The sequence below is a fragment of the Citrus sinensis genome, chromosome 3, assembly GCF_022201045.2.
Source record: "Citrus sinensis cultivar Valencia sweet orange chromosome 3, DVS_A1.0, whole genome shotgun sequence".
NCBI classification, from domain to species: domain Eukaryota; kingdom Viridiplantae; phylum Streptophyta; class Magnoliopsida; order Sapindales; family Rutaceae; genus Citrus; species Citrus sinensis.
The window spans coordinates 49,840,453-49,860,269 of NC_068558.1; the positions used below are offsets into that span (position 1 = coordinate 49,840,453).

Genomic DNA, 19,817 nt, shown 5'->3' on the forward strand with positions numbered 1-19,817 from the left:
AGTTACTATTTACTACTATTTTACACTTTGCACATAGAATTAGTCCACAAAGTGTAAATATCTAAAAGTTGGGCGCATTTATTTCCAATCAAATTCAAATTTAGTAGATATTTAAAAGTTGTTAATATAAGATGTAGATTACAAAGTACTTTATACGCACAATTATTACAAACTATTTTATTCACAGTTAAGGACATAGGAAATATTGTGGGTACCGGACCCTATATTAATCGTAGGTTTTATCTTCTGTGGGATACTCTCGCAGAATTAGAATCGATCTTGAGATGGGAGGGCAACTCTTGGGCTAGCAACATTTTGTTCATTTGTATTGTGTTTTTTTTTTTTTTTTTTTTTTGGGGGTAGGACTGCAATAATTTGAAATCACCACCATAAATATTTTTATAAGCAAAACATGAAATATAATAATTTTATTAGATAGTATATCTGAAGTCTAAAAGTACATAGGTAATAGAACCAGAAAAGCATGATAACAGCATATGTTTACATAATGATATAAGCAACAGGTTAGTCATGAAATAAAAATATCAGAAGGAGAAAACTCCAATAACACATTTTCTTGGTGGAAAAACTGTATCCAGTTTTATCATTATAGTACTTAGACCACTGCATTACATCTCCATACTTGGAAGAACCCTTGATGGCAGGAAGCATTTTGGAGGTAAGGTCAGCAACAGGAATGAAGCCATTTTCACCTGCAGCAATTGTTCCTCCTTCAATACCAAAATCAATTCCATCCAAAACAGCATTGCCCAGCGGGCGAGATGATGATTGTCCGCCCAAGAAGTTGTTCCAAAGATAATCTGCAACTTGTCTAGCATCCTCAGAGAAGCTAAGGTAGTAGTTGCCTGCACCTCCTTCGATTGAAAGCATCACCTTAACTCCTTTTGCTTGACAAGATTTAATGTCAATGCTTATCCATTATTGTACAGTTCACAGTGACCAGCAAGGTTTATCATAGGAGTCTAAACATTTCCAATGGTGGGCAGAAAAGCTAAGTTCACAAAATCATAATTGCTTGTGGTGCAAGTCTCCATGAAGGTGCTTTGAATTCCATTTTGAACCCAATAGATTGTAATTCCACTAGCATCATCACCCGTCATTAGCTTTAGGACTGCACAGAAGAGTAGTACAGAAATTGATGATTTTAATGCCATTTTGCACTCTTCTTTTCAATCATTTAATTCTCTCGGTGGTAAGTGGTAACAGGTACAATAAATCAAGCTAGTTTTTACTTTGGTGTTTAACATGTTGAAGGTGGCTTTTATAGAAGAAAAAAGACCCCAACTGCAAGTCTGCAATGCCCATAACTCTGTTTTCTTGTCCAAGAGTACGTGGTTTTACAGTCAGGCAATCTGGTATTGCTTTGGGTGGCTATATGCGGTTTTATCCTTCATGCATACAACTTGTTTGAAAGCAGTACCAATTTCTTCATCCTCTAATGTCCACTTAGCAAAAGATATAATGAACCGTCCATAGGCATTCTGTAGTTCACTCGAATTGTTTCTTATAATTTGTCTAGTTCACTCGAATTGTTTCTACATGGCGAACATTAATGATAACTCATTAGTAGAAAATGACAATTGCATGGGGTTTGAATGGACAAGGACATAAACCGAGTTATTAGAATATGATCAGTTGCCACCTTCAGCTCTGCTAATCGGTCATGGACTTATTTAGAAGTACTTTTGCTTCGAAAACTTGCTGCTTGTTGAGTTTACAAGTAAGCCAGAGATGCAAACTTCATTGACCAACCCTTTCACACATTAACAAAGTTTAAACTAGGAAATTCACCTGAATCATGATTGCAGAGGACTAGAATAGTGCTCCAGAAATTGATGGCCCATTCTTCTCTTCGGTTTGAATTTAAACTCTATAAAAACTAGTATAATTTATCTATTTATGCTTTCTCTGTGTAATTGTTGAACAAAAATATCTTTTATACCTACTTTTATTTATTTCCTCCTTGTATATTGAAGCATAACATAACTACTCATTAAATTTTCTTTCTACTCATGTGAGTGGAATTCAAATTTTAGATCTCTTATTTCAACTCAAGAGGTTTTACCTATTAAATCAGCTAATAATTTATTTACTAGATGAATAGTTATGGTTTTACTCATACATATTGTAGAAAATTGTCATAGTTATCTTCTAATTAGTTGTGATTAGATTCCTGTATTTTGTGTATATATCATGTTTATCTCTTACTATTCTTTAGGAACAAATCTATACAAATGGCTATAAAACACCATGTATCTATAGTATCAATAGACAAATGAAAAAAATTATATTAGTTCCTCAAATCTTCACATATGACCTGTAAGCATTACCAATTTCCATATCTTCTAAACTGAATTATAATGCAAGATAATTGATTTTCTAGATGTCCTATGTTACAACTAATTTTTATTCTCTCTGTCAAATTTAATTTTTGTTTTCTATGATGGTTAGTTTCTAAATCTAAATAATCTAATTTCTTAAAATTCATGAACTAATTTTTTAAATCTTTTAATTTATTTCTAATTTTTAAAGCTAAATTCTCACACTTATCTAATAATTTTATTTCTCTACTATACATAATATTTGTAATAAATAACCTTGAAAAAATATAATGTATAATAGTTATGTTTCTTTCTATTTTAGGAGCTAAAGTAGATGTGTAGTCTACTAAAAGTTTTATATTTCCTAATCTTTCTTCTAATAAATTGTCTAATTGTGAGTGTTCTCTACTAATTCTTACTACTTCAGTTTCTACAATATCTAAAACACGTTCTAATATTTCTATATAATGGTTATTTTTTTATCCAAACATCAGAATCTTTTTCTAAAACAACGAATTGATTTTTATAAAATTTATCAATCTAAGAATTTTTCATGAATTAAACAGAGTCTGCCTTATAACTATTCATATAAAAAAATATTTAAGACAAGAACAAAAGAGATACCGTAATATTAAAAAAGAGAAAAGAAAAAGAAGCATTAGAATTCGCTAGACAAAAGATAGGACCAAATTACTATGTTAGCCATTTAATTAACCCTTTAAAAATTGCATCAACATCATCAGTTAGCCAATTAAATAATTCTTTAGATAATGCATCACCATCCATACTGATTTACAACCATTGTGAGTCATGACACGCACAATTAGAAAACCTAATGACACTAGATATCATTTAAATAATGAAATAAATGTATGTAAACAGAAAATAATTACATTACTAATGTAGAATTATATAGACACAACACCTTTTTTATTAGGTCAATAGGTATTGTCTACAGTTTTAGTGTCTTATATAATTGTCTCTTTCCCTCAATCAATATATATATATATTTATATAAAGAAGGAGAAAATGACAAAAGGAAGGCATGTGAAACCTCTTGAGTTGAAACCAAGATTTTAGAATACGGTGGGTGGCCAAGATTTGGGTGGTGTTTAAGCCTTGTTTGGAACTACTGCCTATAGCCCAGTTGCTAGGGCTTTTGGTAACCGCCACCACCCATAGCAGTATTTTTTTTAATATTTTAATTCTTTTTTAAACAAAAAAATTATATATTAAGTTTTACAAAATAATATTTATCAAATACCCATAAATTTAGAGTTGTAGCTCTTGTTTTCCAACAGCTGTATCCTCAAAGACACAAGCACAACACCTTACTACCAAACATACACTTAGATTACATAACTTTGAGATATACTCTTTTGGCCTGAATTAATTTGGGAAGAAATGTGCAGATTATTGACATGGAAGTAAGTGAGTCTACGTTGTAAACCAGAAATCCTGCGGATTTCATGGATTTTCATTGGTTTACATCTTATACATCCACACAATGGTTATAGAAATCCATTAAGAGAGACTAGCAAATCGGATGAGGAAATAAGAGAGAATACTTTTAAGAACGCACAAATCCATGTATATATTTATAAATGACAGATGCATAAACATCACATATGGAATATAGATATTACAAAAATTAAACAAGCTGCTGCATGGGAAATATAAGCTAGTAGTTTAGAACTTTAGGATCAGACATGGCTCTTGATGGAAGAACTATATCCACTTTGATCATCATAATACTTCGACCAGAGCATCACACCTCCATATTTGGCAGAACCCTTAATGGCTGGGAGCACCTTCGAGATGAGATCGGCTGTTGGAATGAAGCCACTACCTGCAGCAGCGGGCGATGCGGGTAGTCCCAAGAAAATTTTGTTGGCAGGAATATCGGAAGTCCACTGTTTCCAGGCATTTAAGAGGTTGCCAATATTCCCAGAAGAATATTGACAAGGTGGATTGTTGTAAAACTGGACCCAGACATAGTCAAAAACACCAGTCTTGAGGGCATTTCCTATCCAAGCGTCGGGAAAGGGGCATTGAGGTGCTGCAGTAACGTACACCTTCTTTCCTTTTTGGCTGTAGCCAGCTAGAAATCTTGCAAGCTCATCCCAGTGTTGGCTGGTTCCTCCTTCAATGTCTAAGTCAATTCCATCTAAAACAGCCGGGCCAAGTGGACGAGATGAGGAATGTCCGCCCAAGAAGTTGTTCCAAAGGTAAGTAGCAACTTGCTTAGCGTCCTGAGTGGAGGTAAGCGAGTAGCTGCCAGCAGCACCTCCTAGAGAAAGCAAGACTTTGACGCCTTTGGCTTGACATGACTTAATGTCAGAGCTCAAGCCAGTGCAGCCATTGCTATACGGATCACAATGACCGGCGAGGTTTATCATGGGAGTCTGGCCATTGCCAAAAGTTGCTAGAAAAGATAATATCACATATTCGTAGTTTCCTGTACTACAAGTCTCCTTCAGGGTGCCCTCATTGCCATTCTGACCCCAGTAGATCGCAATTCCACCGGCATTTGAACCTGTTGCTAGCATTAGCAGCAATGAGGAGATAAATGACAGTGAGATAGCTGTTCGAAATGCCATTATACTCAAGTTTGCAAGCAGCTGGAATTACTCTATATACTTATTTAACTTCTGTGCTGAGTTATATATGTTGAGAGACATTCCACTTTCATTTTATACTAGGAGGATGCCCCTCATGCAACAAAATCTTTGGCCTCTGGTAAATACTAATCTTGGCGTGCCTCAATGGTTGCTTTAAGTTAATGAAGCTAAATTAGTTCATTTGAAAGTTGGCTTGTCCCTGTGCTTTTGTTCAGTACTTTCTCTAGCGTCTTATTTTGTCATCCTTACTTCCGAAGAAAATGAGTGTTGTTTACACACTACAATAGCAGTCAAAAATATCCAGCCAAATGAAACTTCAAATCTTGATCTTGGTACGTCATAAAATCGTTGCAGCATTTTTCTAATTTTATTCCTTTTATTTAAAAAAAGAAAGAAAGAAACACTAAATGCTGAATTACAATTCAATGGTCTTTCTTGATTAGTTTAATATTTGAAAGATAATGCAGAGTAGAACAAGAAAATGGAGATTGAAATTTATATAGTATTGATACCTTCATCAATTTTCTAATCTAAAGAAACATTTAGTTAATTATTCATTTATGGTTCTAGAAAGCCAGGGCTCGCTGTATCTTCTTTCTTCTTTCTGTGATCCCTCCCTTGCCTCCATTCGGGCGCTCCCTTATTTGAGCATAAGAACCATTGAAATTACAATTTTCCTCACAACTTGCTGGACACCAAATTAAAAGATTAGATGCATATGTACGTATAGAATGACACTGGAACCAATGTCTTCTTTAAAAGATCAACTGCTTAAGCCTTGCGGTGGAATCTGCAAACTCTTTGGTGGCAAAACTAAGAACTCCACCTGAGCCTTTTTGCTGTAGTTGAAACAACTCCATGGCAGGAGAAGTCACGGTATAAAAATAAAAAATTGCTTCTTAGGACAACAACTACGACGAAAACAGCTGTCGACACTGTCACTTACGAAATACCGTTCTTTTTTTTAAAAAAAAAAAATTATTTATCCTTTAAAGAAGACATTGTCTTTTACTTTTTTTTTTTAAATTAATGAAAGAGCAACGTAAATCTATCAAAAATTTTATCACAAAATTTATTTTAAATAAAATGTTGTTAAGTAATTAATAAATTTTTATAAGATATAAAACTAATTATTGGATATTACATTATATAAAATAATTTTTAAAAATAAAAAATTTAATATATGTTCTTGTAACACTGAAAATGTGAAATCATCCTTCACGCTAAAAACAACAAAACCTAACCCAACGCGAAAATCACTGTTAGCCGGCGGCATCGTCTTCAAAATTCCGGCAACGGCGCCGATGTAAATTCTCCAACCATCAATTTTTCATTGGGGCCAGGGACTAAGAATAATAGATCGAAAATTGAAGCAAAATGGACAATGAGATATTGAAGGAGGAGAAGAGGAGTTTCGCGCGCAGCGCGTCAGCAAGGGCCTGCCGGCCGTCGCTCGTTATCTCGCCGTTCTTCACATGTCCTCTGTTGATCCTGGATTAACCTCCGATTCTTCTCTTAAGTAAAATCCATAGCTCTCTCTATCAATGTACATGTAACTGTGTAATAGTTCGTCTTTTTGCGAACAATCCATCGAATTTGAAAAATGAGAAGCGAAAATGGTTGTAAAATTGTAAACTGAAGGCAAGTTTCTACTTTGTTGTTACTGATTATTTGTTGATTTTAGTTGCAAGTGTATGCATTTGAAGTGTTTGTGAGTTGCTTTTGGATTGATGTGCTTTCATAATGTTAGAAGTGGGAACAGATGTGTTCTGTGGAAGGCTGGAAGCATAAGAATGGAGTGTTTTGAGTTTCAGTTTTGCGTTTGCGTTTCGACAATGAAGCTGTTTCCTGTACGAGGGGCGTCCTTCTTAATAGCAATATTCTACTGTGGTGGTACTTCCCATTTCAAGGTTAGATTAACTGCTCAGTGTGTCCTTCCTGTTGCCCTTTGATATTGATGTCCTGTTAGTTCCTTCACACCTGCATTGCTGTCTACAAAGAGATCAAACTCCGATGCCAATAAAGAGGCTAAAATGTTGATATGATTACTTGCATCCTCCAGTGCTGTTTTAAAAGGGCCTTTTTCTTGTCTGCGGTTAGATTGATTAATAAAGCATACAAGTCCAGAAAGAGAAAACTCATTCTAGAAATTCTTGCTAAGGTAGCTTTCTTGTTTTTTTCCTAGCTTAACGTCTTGATATGCTTCCTTTTACATTTTGTTTCATTGTTTCAGTATGTTATCAGTGCTAATTAATTTTGTGATGACTCCTAGATTTCTCTGATTCTGAATTCCTAGTACATGTATAGCCCATTATTTTTCTTGTTTGATTTGGGAAATACACATCTTAGAGAGAACATGACTTCGATTTTGCAAGAACTAAGCATCATTTTTTTTTTTTTAAACTGACTATTACAGTCAGACTTGTAACTACATGAGACCTATTACTGATATTTACAATTATACTATCACTCATATTTACATGAGACTATTACTAGGACTAGTACATAAATTCTCATCAAGCACTGTTCAGATTCTTACCCACTCACATTGGTAAGGGAAAAGACTAACATTCACTCAAATAAATGAGGAAGAACTTAAGCGATGTCTACTCCAATCACATTGGTAACTAATAGTAAGGGAGAAGACTAACCTTCACTCAAATAAATGAGGAAGGACTTAAGCCTCCGCAATGCTTTTGTGGGGGCTTGAACTATTTGGCTGAGTGAGCATTGTGGAGGCTCGAACTATTTGGCCGAGTGATTAACTAAGCATCATTCTTGAAAGTTAATACTTTGTTTTTTTGCCTTTTAATGGCTGTGTCCGACTTTATATACAGTTAATGTTTTGACTGTTTTTAGAATTCCATGTTTATATTTTCGTGGGGTTCCAGCAGACTAATAGGACAAGAAAGACAAACAGTGACCTTAGGTAAAAGTATTAAAGGCCTTTCATACTTATGTCATTCACATTTTTGTTAAATTTCTCATTTTATATATAATTTAAGAACTTCTAGAAAACCGTTATATATGGTCACTGTTTTGTGATAATTTAGTGACAACTCATTGTTAATATCTTTTCTCCTTTTTGTTTGCTCCTGTATAATGAGAAGATAACCTATATGGGCATCATAAAGAACTCCAAATCTTATGACCAAAAGTTTTGCAAGAGTTTCATATACTTACATCAAATGTTGGCTTATCCCAGTCCTTATTAGGCAAAAAAAGAAAAAAGAAAAAAAAAGAGATATTCTTTAAGGAACTTCGGAAAAAAATAAATAAAACCTAATTTTACTTGGGTTGGCTTTTGTGTCCTTTTGTATTTGTCTTTTGCTTGACCTGGATAGAACTGACAAATATATGTATTCATGGTGACCATAAGCTCCTAGTTGTATGAACCTGGATCCTCTGATTGTATATAAGCTTCTCTTCTTTCATCACTCTTCCACATTACTATTTGTCAAGGAACCCATATGGAAACCTCAAGCCCTTTAGCCATTGAGAGTTTTTCATACAGTTGGTTATCAAATGTAGAAACCCTTTTGGATGGCATTGATGAGCCTCTTAGAACATCTCTTGACAGCTCCTCTGAAGCCATCTCAAAGGAATTGGCTGAGAACTTCAATTTTGACATTCCTACATCTCAATCTTCAGCAGCTCTTCTTCATGCTGATGAGCTTTTTTCTGATGGCCTCATCAAACCCGAATTTGTTGACCCTTCAAAGATATTAGATGCCAGTACTTCAGGTTTGATTACAGTCCTGCCTGGTTCTTCATTTTCTTCAGGAAATGTGATTCCAGTCTTTCAGGGCCATTATCGTTTGTTTAGTAAATGGAGAATATCATTCAAGAAAAATTTTCTGAAATGTTTTGGATATCTCAGACCTCACTGCCATAATATCGGAAGCTCATGGAAAAGGAGTAGTAGGGTTGATGATATTGACAGGAGAGAACGGGAAGTTAAGAGTTCGAGCAGTTCACCACAAGCATCTCCACCACCAAGTGCAAAATATTCAGTGGGTGTGGGTGATTGGTATGATATTGAGAACTCAATTTATGAAGCGATTCTCCATTGCAAAAGATCAATAGGTTTGTTCCTGCAAAAGTAGCAGTCTCTTTTCTCATGCTTGTGATTGTTACTGATAATGAATTTCTGCGGTCATTGATCATTTTCTACATTTTGTTTTCAGAGAAATGATTATTGAATAGGGAAAGAGGGTTGGAGGAGAGAGCTTCTAGAAATGTACACAAGAGATTGGGTACAACTTGTCCTTAATTTGTCCATTCCTTTGTGTTCCTTCTTGTTAATGGGAATTTTTATCTTTAAAGTCTACTGTCAAATGACATAAAATTACATTATTAATGCTGTTTTTTTGGTTATTTATAAGGATTAAATTACTATTATTATTTGTAATCTTCTCCTTGTAAGAATAAGAAGTTCCGCATCACTATTGGTCAAGCTAACTAAAGTTTTTGTTTTCTCCTTGGTGTTGTTTTGTATCTTTATTTATTTATTTATTTTTTTATGTTTTTTTGTTTTTATGTCATTGTGCTAGTAACCCGCCTACAAAATTTCATGCCTTTGTGAGACATGACTGTGTCATCATGCATCTCATTTTGTCGCTAGCCGAGTGATATGTGAACCAATTTCATGCCTCGAGCCACTGGGCAACACTTGCAAGAAACCATGTGTAATTTACAAATCGCGTGCTACTGGTCAAAGTTATTTTTGTTTCCCTTTCTAGTGTTGTCTTATGGCAGGGAAATCTCTAACTCATACTAGAGTGGAATTCAAATCGAGTCATCATATGCTAGTAGGAGATTTTACCAGACTAATTAACTAGTGTCTACTGAAGTTCACGTGAGGAGAATATCCACATTTAAATAAATGAAAAGTGTGTTTGGATATTTTAAAATAGAGTTATTATCATTTCACTACTTCAAAAATTACCGAATATCAAATGACTACAATAAGTATTATCTCATATCATTTTCCTACTATATTTTTATAAAAATATCATTTTACTACTTTTCCGTTATAACTATTAATTGACCAGTTAGTTGACTAACAAAATACCAATTTCACCTTTCATGATTAAAAAAAAAAATACTTGAACTTTGCTTACAAAATAAATTTGTAATATATTTATAAAATGGATATAAAATACCAACATAATTCTTTTTGCTACAATTGTGATATATGGATTACAAATTTATCTTATTATTTTTTTTAATCGTGAATGGTAGAATTGGTATTTTGTTAGTCAACTAACTGGTCAACTAACGGGTCAACTAATGGTTGTAACGGAAAAGTAGTAAAATGATATTTGTTGTAATGGAAAAGTAGTAAAATGATATTTTTATAAAAATATAGTGAGAAAATGATATGAGACAATATATATTGTAGTCATTTGATATTTAACAATTTTTGAAATAATGAAATGATAATAACCCTTTAAAATATTTAACATTGAAAACTTAAAAAGACATGCCAAGAATGTAATACGAAACTGATATTAGTAATTGGCTCAAACAACGTTCCGATGGAACCCTTTTCAAAAAAGTCTTGAAAAATATTTTCTTAAGTCTTTTTGTGAAAAGGAAACAAGCATATACTTTCATAATGGACATGGTCAATGTGAATGGCATTAACGTTACTGAGACGTTATTTTTTTATATTTGAAACTTAAGGCTATCTCTCAATTTCTCACATTCTTTGATGAAGGACATAAGGGGGCAATAAGAGGCGAAATAGGTAAATACTTTTATTAAAAATATTAATTTAAGTATCTATATCCATTATTCAAAAAAAAAATTTTATATTCATTTCATTTATTTCATTATTGATATAAAAGTAATTTTTTTTTCATGAACTTTGATGAATATAATTATTCTTATGATTTGTAATTTGTAATGTGACTTTTGTAATAGATTAATATTAATATAAGATATATTACCAACTTTACTTTTATTTAAATTTTTTATTTTAATATAATTAAATTAAGTTCGAAAATTAAAAACACACCAGTTATTTTGAGATCTCCTATTATTATTCGGGGATCCACATTCTCTCCCCTTGAACAATTTTGATGAAAAAGATAAGATAATATGGACATATATAAAATATCGAAGATTGGTACTAAGATGTCGGTCCTCTTTCCTTCCCTCCCCGTTGCTATCCCTAAAACTATCAGCCGCTACCTCAAAATTAGAATTAAAGGTCCAAAATTTGTCTTCGCCTATCTTCGTACCCACTTAAGGAAAGAATTGCGATAATTATCCCCTCCATATATATCTCAACTATTAAAGTCTTGGTTGGGAGGTGCCGCCCAAAGAAAGAAACAAAAGAGAAAGAAGAAAAATAAGAAAAAATGGGCTGGCCGAAATGCTTGAAAAGAAAAATGGAAAAAGAAGCAGTTTGTAGAAGAAAAGGAGGAACACGGTTTTGAAAAAGAGGAACGCGGTTTTGACTTTCTTGGCCATCATTTTGCCATAAATAGAAGTGCAAATGAAAAGCTGTAGTATTCCATTAAGAGAGAGCAATTTTTGAGAGAGTTTAGAGAGCTTGAAATTATAAGCTCTTGTTATAGTAATTTAAGAGTTTGGATGTATTGGGGTTTTAAGAAGTGAGCTAAAATACTACAATACTTGTAACTCCTTTTTACTAATAAAATATTTCTTTTTGTTTTTGCCTGTGGACGTAGGCTAAAAGCCGAACCACGTAATTTCTGGTGTTCATTTTTTGTGTTTGTTCTTTATTTTCTTCCAATTTCATTTTAGTTGCATGTCTGCTTCACCCACCAATTTCTCAACATCAACACCTCCGATTCTTTAATTAATTAAATGTATTTTTTTAAAATTATTCTTATTTTATAATGAGGATAATTATGCTGTGAGATAAGTGGTGCGGTTATTCACCAAATCTCCTAAATCATGTGTGGTGCTTGGACACACCGCTTGCAAATTTGCTTCATCAGTACAACTTTTTACAACACAAATAAGCATGTGGAGCTAACGCATGCAAACCGCTTGCATTGATTGGCCATTTATTTGTGTTAGGAAAGTGGCTTGAGAAACCAGCATTTCTACAGAACAAATCAGCTATGGCTAAGAGCAAATCAGCTTCAATTTAGCTCTCGTAAATGATGTGGCAAGAATTACTTGCTTAGCCAAATCAATAAACCGCGCGACTGTTCTGTCTGTAATAGAACGTTTGAAATCAATTCAAAATTCTCTCTTTAGTTTTATACATCCAGCTCCCTTACACATTACATTATTTACTTCAATTATCAAATTACTTCCTGTCAATACCACAACAAATTAATATTTCTATTTATATCTTTCCCCCTCTCGTTAGCTCTCTGTCTCAAGCATCATCATCAGTACCACCACTTATAGAATATAATGAATTTTTGTTGTTAGGTTTTATTCAATTCATCACCACTTATAGAATATAATGAATTTTTGTTGTTAGGTTTTATTTCATTTTATAAACAACTGATGAATTTTATTCTTATTGATTTTATGGATTTTGATGTGTGATGAATAAATTAAAAAAAAAAAAAACATATTTTTGGTCACTAATATTTTTCACCTTTTGAAACTCATCATCATCAAAAGCCGAAAAAATAAAATTATGAAAATCTTTGGCTTCATTTTATTTTAATGTTTTTATTTTTTCCCTTTTATATGTTTTCTTTATTCTTTAATCTGACTTACAAATTTACTGATCACAATACCATAATTATTGAGTTTGGTTAATTAAAGAAGCAAAGAAGGTTAATCCAAAACTGGAAAGAAAAAAAATACAAGAGTACAATCCTTTATTTTCATAAACTATTAGTCTACTGAAGGTTGTAATCATAAAAAAACATGATAATCCAAGAGATTTTGAGGAAGAAAATGAAAGTTGTGATCATAAGAAAGACCTAATAATCCAAGAGATTTTGAGGAAGAGAGCGCAAGTGAGAGAACAAATTATTTTTAGTAAGAGTAGTTTACATAGAATTAATTATGAAGTAGGGGCTTCTAAGATATATAAAGAACGTTAAATATCACTACTCTTTTAAAAATTTGTTTTCCTTATAATTTTGGTATTGGGCCAAAAATCATAATTTGTCTTCGGTTTAGAGTAGTGCTAACACCCTTTAATTATCCTCATAACACTTTTCCTTACGTATTATATTTTTGACCAATCATTTAATTCTAGTTAAAATTCATTAACTATTTCTCTCTCTTATAACTCTCATAAAACCCACACATTCTCTATTATTTTAATTTTGGCTGCGAACTCTTTTAGTACATCAACATGTTATTTTTTGTTTGTGACTCCTCATCTATCTAATATTATTTTAAAACAATATTTTTTTTAATTTTTTCTTATATATTTAGTAATCTGACTTAAAAAATAATAATTTTTCTCATCCTTAAAGACTACTTTTAAACTAAAGTTTAAATATTTTTATTTTATTTTAGAGTTATCACCTATAAATATTATTTTGTGTAGAGAGTAGAGAACTTAGAGGTAGGCATTGAATCGGTTTGATATAAAAATTTAGATTCGGTTAGATATAAGAGTTTTAAAAACTGTTAAGAATTTTTAAAAAATAATGGAATTGGGGACGCAGTACAACGAGTCAATTTTATTAAGTGCTGGTGCAAAATTTAAATTTTTCAGGGAGGTTAAAACTTACCCATTACAAGTTCTTAAATATTGAACATGGGATGAGCATAGCATATCAGCATATAGGGGTGGACACGGTTCGGTTCGATTCGAAATTAAGTAGAACCGATTTAAATCGGTTATTTTATAAAAAGAACCGAATAAGAACCGAACTAAAAAAGAACCGAACTCAAACGGTTCTTTTCGGTTCAGTTCGGTTTTTTCTGTTCTAGGCCTATTTTGAATTTTCAAATTTTTAGCCCATTGGACTTCATAAATGTAATAATTTTTTTCAACAAATTCATCCTAATTTCATTACAAATATTAACAATAAATACAAAGTATTCAAAACACATTTTATCAATAATATCTTACTAACTATTAATAAATAATTAAATAAACAATCTATATAATAAGATGCTAGTTTAAAAAAAAATAAAGAAAACTTACTGATAAGCAACATCAATCAATTATCATTTACTCCTCAGCTACTTGCTGTTGTTTTTGAGATTGCATTGGCTTAAAAAATTCTTCAAGAAATTGAAATTTATGAAATTTACGAAATTATTTTATATTTGATTTTAGGGTTTATTTTGGGAAATAAAAATTTACGAAATTGTAACACTAACATATATATATATACTCTGATTGTGTGTATGCAAGTTTATTTTAGCTATCTTACACAATTAGTTAAAAATTAACACATTTAATTTAATAAAATTTAAAAATAATTCGATTTTTCGGTTCAGTTAAATGAACCGAATACCGAACCGACATTTCGGTTTTTTTATAAATTGTACCATTCGATTTTTTTTTTAAAAAAAAAAACCGTACCGAATTAGAAAAAACCGTCGGTTCGATTCAGTTTTTTTAAGACTGCGGTTTTTTTACCCACCCCTAACAGCATACCCTCGCAACTTTTAGATAGGGTTCAAAATGTTGTCAGAAGTGGGATTTGAACCCACGCCCTCTTTCGAAGACCAGAACTTGAGTCTGGCGCCTTAGACCACTCGGCCATCCTGACATTGTTAGCTGTCAAGCATTTTCATTATACAATTTCTTGTTCTCCTCTTGGAAACAGAGCAGGAATAACCACGGGGCCCTTAATGGTAATGAATTTGAAAAGTTTTCTTATTTTCACTCGATTCCCTGAACCTTCAAGTGATCGGAAGCTAAATCTGTATTAGGTAATCAACAAGAAATCGTGTATAATAGCGCCTTTTCTTTTTTAATAGGTTAACGTGACAATTGTTTTGTCATAAACAAAATGAATACAATATCCTATCAATCGCCGCCGCCTCCTCGCTGGTTCCCTTTCTTACCGCCAGACCCGCCGAGGTCAAATGCTTTTTGGGAGACCAGAAACATTTGCAATCAGCTGAAAGAATTGCAACCAACTCTTACTCTCGCTAAAGCAATGTATGGATGCACTATTTGTACTTGTTTGTTTCTATTTTATGGTAATTTGTCTGTCTTGTTTTACAAATTAGTTTTAATCAAATTATGAACTTAAACAGGCAGAAAGAACTACAGATGTTGATGGTTATGAAAGATAATAAAGGGTCTGTGGAATCCGGCGACAATTGTTCAAGTGATCATTCTGTTTCTGGGTTTTCGAAATATTTAGAAGATAGGAGGATTGATTTGGAATCCCAAATAACCCTTTCGGTTGAAGCCGCAAACTATTTTATGGGAAAATTAAGAGTTCAACTGGAGCCTTTTAGGTTTGTTGCAGATGAAACAACTCCATGGGAGGAAAAATCAGCTGCTATTAGATTGGCTAATAAAGCACGCAAGTCCAAACGAAATAAACTATGGAGGAAAAGAAAAAGGAAATGTGTTGCAGAAATGCTCGCCAAGGTAGCCTTTTTTCTATTCTTGTTCTAACTAGTTGTGCTCTCTTCTTGACATATGATGATGAGTTCTTGTTTTGTCTGTTTTTAACTTCTGTTATTTTGAAATTTAGAAGCATGAACGATTCGAACAAGCTGATCGAGAAGCTGATGAGTGGAGGGCTAGGGAGATTGCCAAGGATATGGCGAAGCGGAAGGTAACATTATTGTCCATTGGATACTAAGAACTCCAAGAGGATTTTATGATTTTCTAAAATGGATGAAGCCTACCTATAAAAGTTTCAGTTTATCCCTGACTTGAGATGGTGGTCATTGAGGAATCCTATATGAAATTTCCAGTGTAATGTTGGTTTGAACTTGTCAAAATCATCAAGCCATGCTAAATCACATTGAAACTTGGAATCTTGGTATTTCCATTCGGTTTATGTCAGTCTCCAGTAGTTCATGGACTACCGAGATTAACCGCTTTTGCTCTTAATGAATAATTTTTTTCTTATCCCGTTTCAGTCCTAACTGTGTGTTAATTTAGTAATCGAGCATGTGGCCTTTCAGGTTGAAAAGATGAATGAAATTGCGAAGCTCAAAGCTAGAGAGGAGAAAAAGAAACTAGAGTCTGAGGTAGGTAAAAGTTGATGGTATAAGTATGAAATTTAGTCTACATTCAATAACTATCTGCTTGTTTGCTACTTTTCTATGCATCATTATCATAATTGGAAAGACTTATTTATTGTGCTTCGTTTTTTGTAAGTTTGACCTTCTGATCTGCATTAGATTAGTTCTTATGTTAGGTGTTTCTTTTTACTCTGTCCACTTGTATAGTCTTTATATGACAGACATCTCTTTTATACTAATCATCCTTGGAAAATATAATTGGTTATACTGCATAGCTGTGGTCTGCAAACTGGTCATTTAGCCTTTTCTTTCTGTTGCCCTTGAGATTTCGATTCATACGCATTGTTTTATATTTCAGCTTGAGCTGGTTTTGGTTGTGGAGAAGTTGCAAGAATTGCGGTCTATCAGGATCCGAAAATTGAAGAAACAAGGTGTGCTCAATAAAATTTTGTTATGCTTTTTGCACATTGTGCTTGTACCAGTGGTGAAGTTTGATTGAGCACACCACTGGTTCAATTTGCAAGTTTCTTTTGTTACAACTACTATTTATGATAACAGAAAGAACGATATGCTTTTTATGATGCACCCCTATCTTGCATCAGTTTAACAGTATAATTTTTCTGTTATAACTGCTTTTTATGATAACGAAGGAACAGCATAGTTCTTTTTCTTTTTGTAACTTAAGATTAAGCATATTTTACATACTAAAGTTAAACTTAACAATCATTGATCATTACAAAATGCCTGTGACAATTATTTAAACCGACAGGATAGAAACCACTGATGGTTTTCTTGCCTATCAACTTTTCATCTCTGTGTTGTAAACCTTCCTTTTATTTCATTTGAATATAATATGCGCCCATTTTGACTACTTGTGGGAATGGTGGCTAGTTATGCTGGTACATTATTTCTGTGTGTGTGTGTGCATGTAAACAATGTATGGTGTCTGTTTTCATGAATAAATCTTGGTGGTTGTAAAATTATACAGGTCATTTTCTGCCGGAGGAGGATGACAAATTTCTTGAAAGAGTTCGAGCTGCCGTTGAGGAAGAAGAGCGCCAAGCTTTGGCAGCAGCAGATACAGATGCTGCTAGGGATGCCATTGCAACTGCAGAGGAATCTCGAAAAGCCATTCAGAATTCTGAACCCTTGTTAAAAGATGGAAGCTGTATTGATGATGTAATTAAGGAAAACAAGGACGGAGTATCTGAGAGCAAATACCTAAGGGAGACAAGTGATAATGCTGACAAAGGATCTGGGAGGCCTGGTTATGCCGGGGTGTATGATCATGTGTCAAACTTACCGATGGAATTCTATCACTACTATCACGGCAGCAATAATGACGTTGGCACGCTTATTGGGGTACTGTCAGCTATTTTCTTTCAAATCTGCCCTCGTAGGTGCTGTTTGCAGGCAATATGCTGCTTGCCACAAATTTGGAAGCCATTTTTTTCAATTCTGTGAGCCAGAGAGGCGCTAGTTTAATTGACTGAGCCTCAAATGGCCTTATGTTAGCTGACACATGCATATACCATAGGATTGTTAGGGTGATCAGGAGCACATGGCCCTAAGCTCATGTTACACTTTTCTTGCAGGTTCGAAGAACATGGGATGCATATATCAGACCAGGAGGAGGGTAAGACGTTAAGTCTTTTTCTGCTTTCGCATTGAAATATCATTTTTGTATGCATGAAATAGGCTACAGGCAACTTGCAAGTTTTGTAAAATTTATTTGTTTTGTCTAATTCTGTTCTGTGCTACTTCACTTGGTTGCAGTCGCATTCCTGGGCATTGGGTTCAGCCGCCGCCACCATCAGATGAGATATGGGCATCTTACTTAGTGATGCCTAAATGATGCCTAACTGTCAGTCTGTCATCAATTGGAGTCGCCTTCTGCTTGTGTCCTTGGGATGGTATTACTGATGTCAGACTTAATCTTACATGGTTCTAAACGTTACATTGCTGTACAGAAATGTAACTGGGGTCTAGTAAAATCATATTTACACTTGATTTCTTAGATCAGTGCATATGTCATCATCTCAGTTGTGGTAAGCAGAGGAAGCTCGATTCCCATAATCCCATTGGTTTCAACAGTTCACTGGCCTTTAGATTGAAATGTTCTTCTGGCCTTTGTCCAAAAGTAAAAAAAGAGAAATGTTCTTCTGGCCCAGCCATACACTAATGACTGATCGTAGCTGCCTAAACAATATTATTGGAATAAAATATTTTTATTTGTTATTTTTTTCAATTATGTCTATCTTGTTCTAATTAAATTGGAGGTGACATTTTATTAAACTTTCAAGTTTCAACTTTTGTATTGATTTAATTTCATAATTTTTGTTAATTTTCCAAACTTATCTAATTAAACTAGATTTTTTCTTTTTCCGTTTGCCATAATTTAAAATTTTAAATGTATTAATTTAGTTTTATTTAAATTATTTATTTATTTATATCTTTTTTAATTTTAAATAGTAAAAATTTTTAATCCTCAACCAATCCTCAAAGAATGCAATTAAATATCAAGAACAAGAGAATGACGTGAGAATTTCCTCTTCTCCCTCTCTGTTGTCAATTTTTTTTTTCTCTTCCTCTCCCACCACATGCTTCATTCTCTCGTTTTTCTTAATACTTAGTATTTTCCGTCCTCAAAATCTAATTCGCCAACGCCGCTAGTATAGATGTCCGTATTGACACAATATATGCCAGCATTGTTACCGTTACGTGTTTCTTTTCCCTTTCGGTTATGATTGATTGATGTAATTTATTAAGTGGCTTCTTATAATTTGCAAATTAAAAAAACAATAATTAAGCCAAAATAAGGTGGTGAAACAAGCGTTAAGAAAAAAAGAACAAAAACATGTAGCCGAGGGTTCCGGATGCTCCAAAAATTGAGAAGTTGAGGGCATCCTACTGTTCGGCGAATCAATCTGCGAAGGGTTTGTCTGCATTGTTAGAGAGATCTCATTTTCAGAGTTATCACCTCCCCGCTGGGCCCTTCGCTTGCGGAAAGTAAAATTAACTAGACATTTACAAGCCCTCAAATTATAAGAAAGATTGTGCGAAAATCGGATCCGACAATGAACCGAACCCAAAAGAACGTCTAAAATAGACTTCGGATTCGGACGATCGACTTTCGGTACCAATATCCGAAGGCAAACTTGGATGAAAGTGCATTCATTAAGCACTCCCTCCATAGGTCCCTTCGTTTTCCCGAACAATAGCAAAAGTTTCAATATAACTCTAGGTTTACGAGAAGTGTACACGATGCTCAGCGAATACGAACCAAGATAAAGAGGCTCACGTTTAGGGATGGATGATGATCCATACTCACGAATGTACTCTTTTCTATAATCTTCATCGCATCTACTTCTGTAAAGAGACAAATAAATGGAAAAGCAAAACGGAGGAAAATATAAACAACATTAAAAAAAAAAAAAAGAACCCAAGAAACCCTACCAATTTCAATCACACAAATGATGCGCACAGCTTGCGTCCTTATATAGTGGAGGTGTTGAACATCCCGGTGTCCTAGACCGTTGGATGAATTCTGGGTGATAATTGGGCCTCTCGGTTGCAGGCTCACAAGTCCAAAAACCCAAGAAAGGGAATCAAAAAAAGAACCACATATTTTATAATAAATTGGGGTAAAACAAAGAGAACCGACCCGAACCGGAATACCGGACCATACGTATATGTCAGCGTAAAATATCGGCTTACTTAACAATTGAAG

General features: G+C 33.6%; 4 protein-coding genes, 1 long non-coding RNA gene and 2 other non-coding genes across 17 annotated transcripts; 2 read left to right on the forward strand and 5 right to left on the reverse strand.

Moving 5' to 3' along the window:
• Positions 1-525: 525 nt before the first annotated feature.
• Positions 526-891, reverse strand: LOC127900859 (basic endochitinase-like). The gene has a single exon (XM_052436116.1). It carries the CDS (start codon positions 889-891, stop codon positions 526-528), a length of 366 nt encoding a protein of 121 aa, XP_052292076.1.
• A 3,035-nt stretch (positions 892-3,926) lies between these two features.
• LOC127901301 (hevamine-A-like) lies at positions 3,927-5,135 on the reverse strand. The gene has a single exon (XM_052438320.1). It carries the CDS (start codon positions 4,940-4,942, stop codon positions 4,046-4,048), a length of 897 nt encoding a protein of 298 aa, XP_052294280.1. The 5' UTR covers positions 4,943-5,135; the 3' UTR covers positions 3,927-4,045.
• A 992-nt stretch (positions 5,136-6,127) lies between these two features.
• Positions 6,128-9,486, forward strand: LOC102626153 (probable membrane-associated kinase regulator 6). 9 transcript variants are annotated; one of them, XR_001509362.3, is made up of 4 exons: positions 6,128-6,873; positions 7,026-7,124; positions 8,544-9,049; positions 9,151-9,486. XR_001509362.3 is itself a non-coding variant. In XM_006491141.4 (3 exons), the coding sequence occupies exons 1-2, from the start codon at positions 8,434-8,436 to the stop codon at positions 9,047-9,049; spliced, it is 480 nt and encodes a 159-aa protein (XP_006491204.1). In that variant the 5' UTR covers positions 7,135-8,433; the 3' UTR covers positions 9,151-9,486. The 9 variants fall into 9 exon arrangements, 2 of the variants coding, with proteins under 2 accessions (XP_006491203.1, XP_006491204.1); XR_008053641.1 differs by having other exon boundaries at positions 6,130-6,873; positions 7,064-7,124; XR_008053640.1 differs by lacking the exon at positions 7,026-7,124 and having other exon boundaries at positions 6,132-6,873; positions 8,544-8,707; positions 8,844-9,049.
• A 5,076-nt stretch (positions 9,487-14,562) lies between these two features.
• Positions 14,563-14,646, reverse strand: TRNAL-CAA (transfer RNA leucine (anticodon CAA)). The gene has a single exon. It is a non-coding gene; the product is annotated as a tRNA-Leu (tRNA).
• On the forward strand, positions 14,568-18,335 carry LOC102625688 (U11/U12 small nuclear ribonucleoprotein 59 kDa protein). 3 transcript variants are annotated; one of them, XM_006491139.4, is made up of 9 exons: positions 14,568-14,731; positions 14,858-15,041; positions 15,140-15,482; positions 15,589-15,672; positions 16,028-16,093; positions 16,446-16,518; positions 17,076-17,449; positions 17,683-17,723; positions 17,864-18,335. In XM_006491139.4, exons 2-9 carry the CDS (start codon positions 14,890-14,892, stop codon positions 17,940-17,942), a joined length of 1,212 nt encoding a protein of 403 aa, XP_006491202.1. In that variant the 5' UTR covers positions 14,568-14,731; positions 14,858-14,889; the 3' UTR covers positions 17,943-18,335. The 3 variants fall into 3 exon arrangements, with proteins under 3 accessions (XP_006491202.1, XP_006491201.1, XP_052293622.1); XM_006491138.4 differs by lacking the exon at positions 14,568-14,731 and having other exon boundaries at positions 14,738-15,041; XM_052437662.1 differs by lacking the exon at positions 14,568-14,731 and having other exon boundaries at positions 14,738-15,041; positions 15,592-15,672.
• Positions 18,336-18,541: 206 nt separating this feature from the next.
• Positions 18,542-19,777, reverse strand: LOC127901161 (uncharacterized). The gene is made up of 2 exons (XR_008053280.1): positions 19,544-19,777; positions 18,542-19,456 (listed from the first exon to the last, which is right to left on the reverse strand). It is a non-coding gene; the product is annotated as an uncharacterized LOC127901161 (long non-coding RNA).
• LOC127901701 (small nucleolar RNA snoR145) lies at positions 18,941-19,089 on the reverse strand. Its single transcript, XR_008053945.1, has one exon. It is a non-coding gene; the product is annotated as a small nucleolar RNA snoR145 (small nucleolar RNA).
• Positions 19,778-19,817: the final 40 nt, after the last annotated feature.

Coding starts and splice junctions, on each gene's coding strand:
- LOC127900859 (XM_052436116.1), bottom strand. CDS start 891: ATGCTTTCAATCGAAGGAGGTGCAGGCAACTACTACCTTAGCTTCTCT.
- LOC127901301 (XM_052438320.1), bottom strand. CDS start 4,942: ATGGCATTTCGAACAGCTATCTCACTGTCATTTATCTCCTCATTGCTG.
- LOC102626153 (XM_006491140.4), top strand. CDS start 8,434: ATGGAAACCTCAAGCCCTTTAGCCATTGAGAGTTTTTCATACAGTTGG.
- LOC102625688 (XM_006491139.4), top strand. CDS start 14,890: ATGAATACAATATCCTATCAATCGCCGCCGCCTCCTCGCTGGTTCCCT. Junction 15,483..15,588: donor TTGCAGAAATGCTCGCCAAG/GTAGCCTTTTTT, acceptor TTTGAAATTTAG/AAGCATGAACGATTCGAACA. Junction 17,450..17,682: donor ACGTTGGCACGCTTATTGGG/GTACTGTCAGCT, acceptor CTTTTCTTGCAG/GTTCGAAGAACATGGGATGC.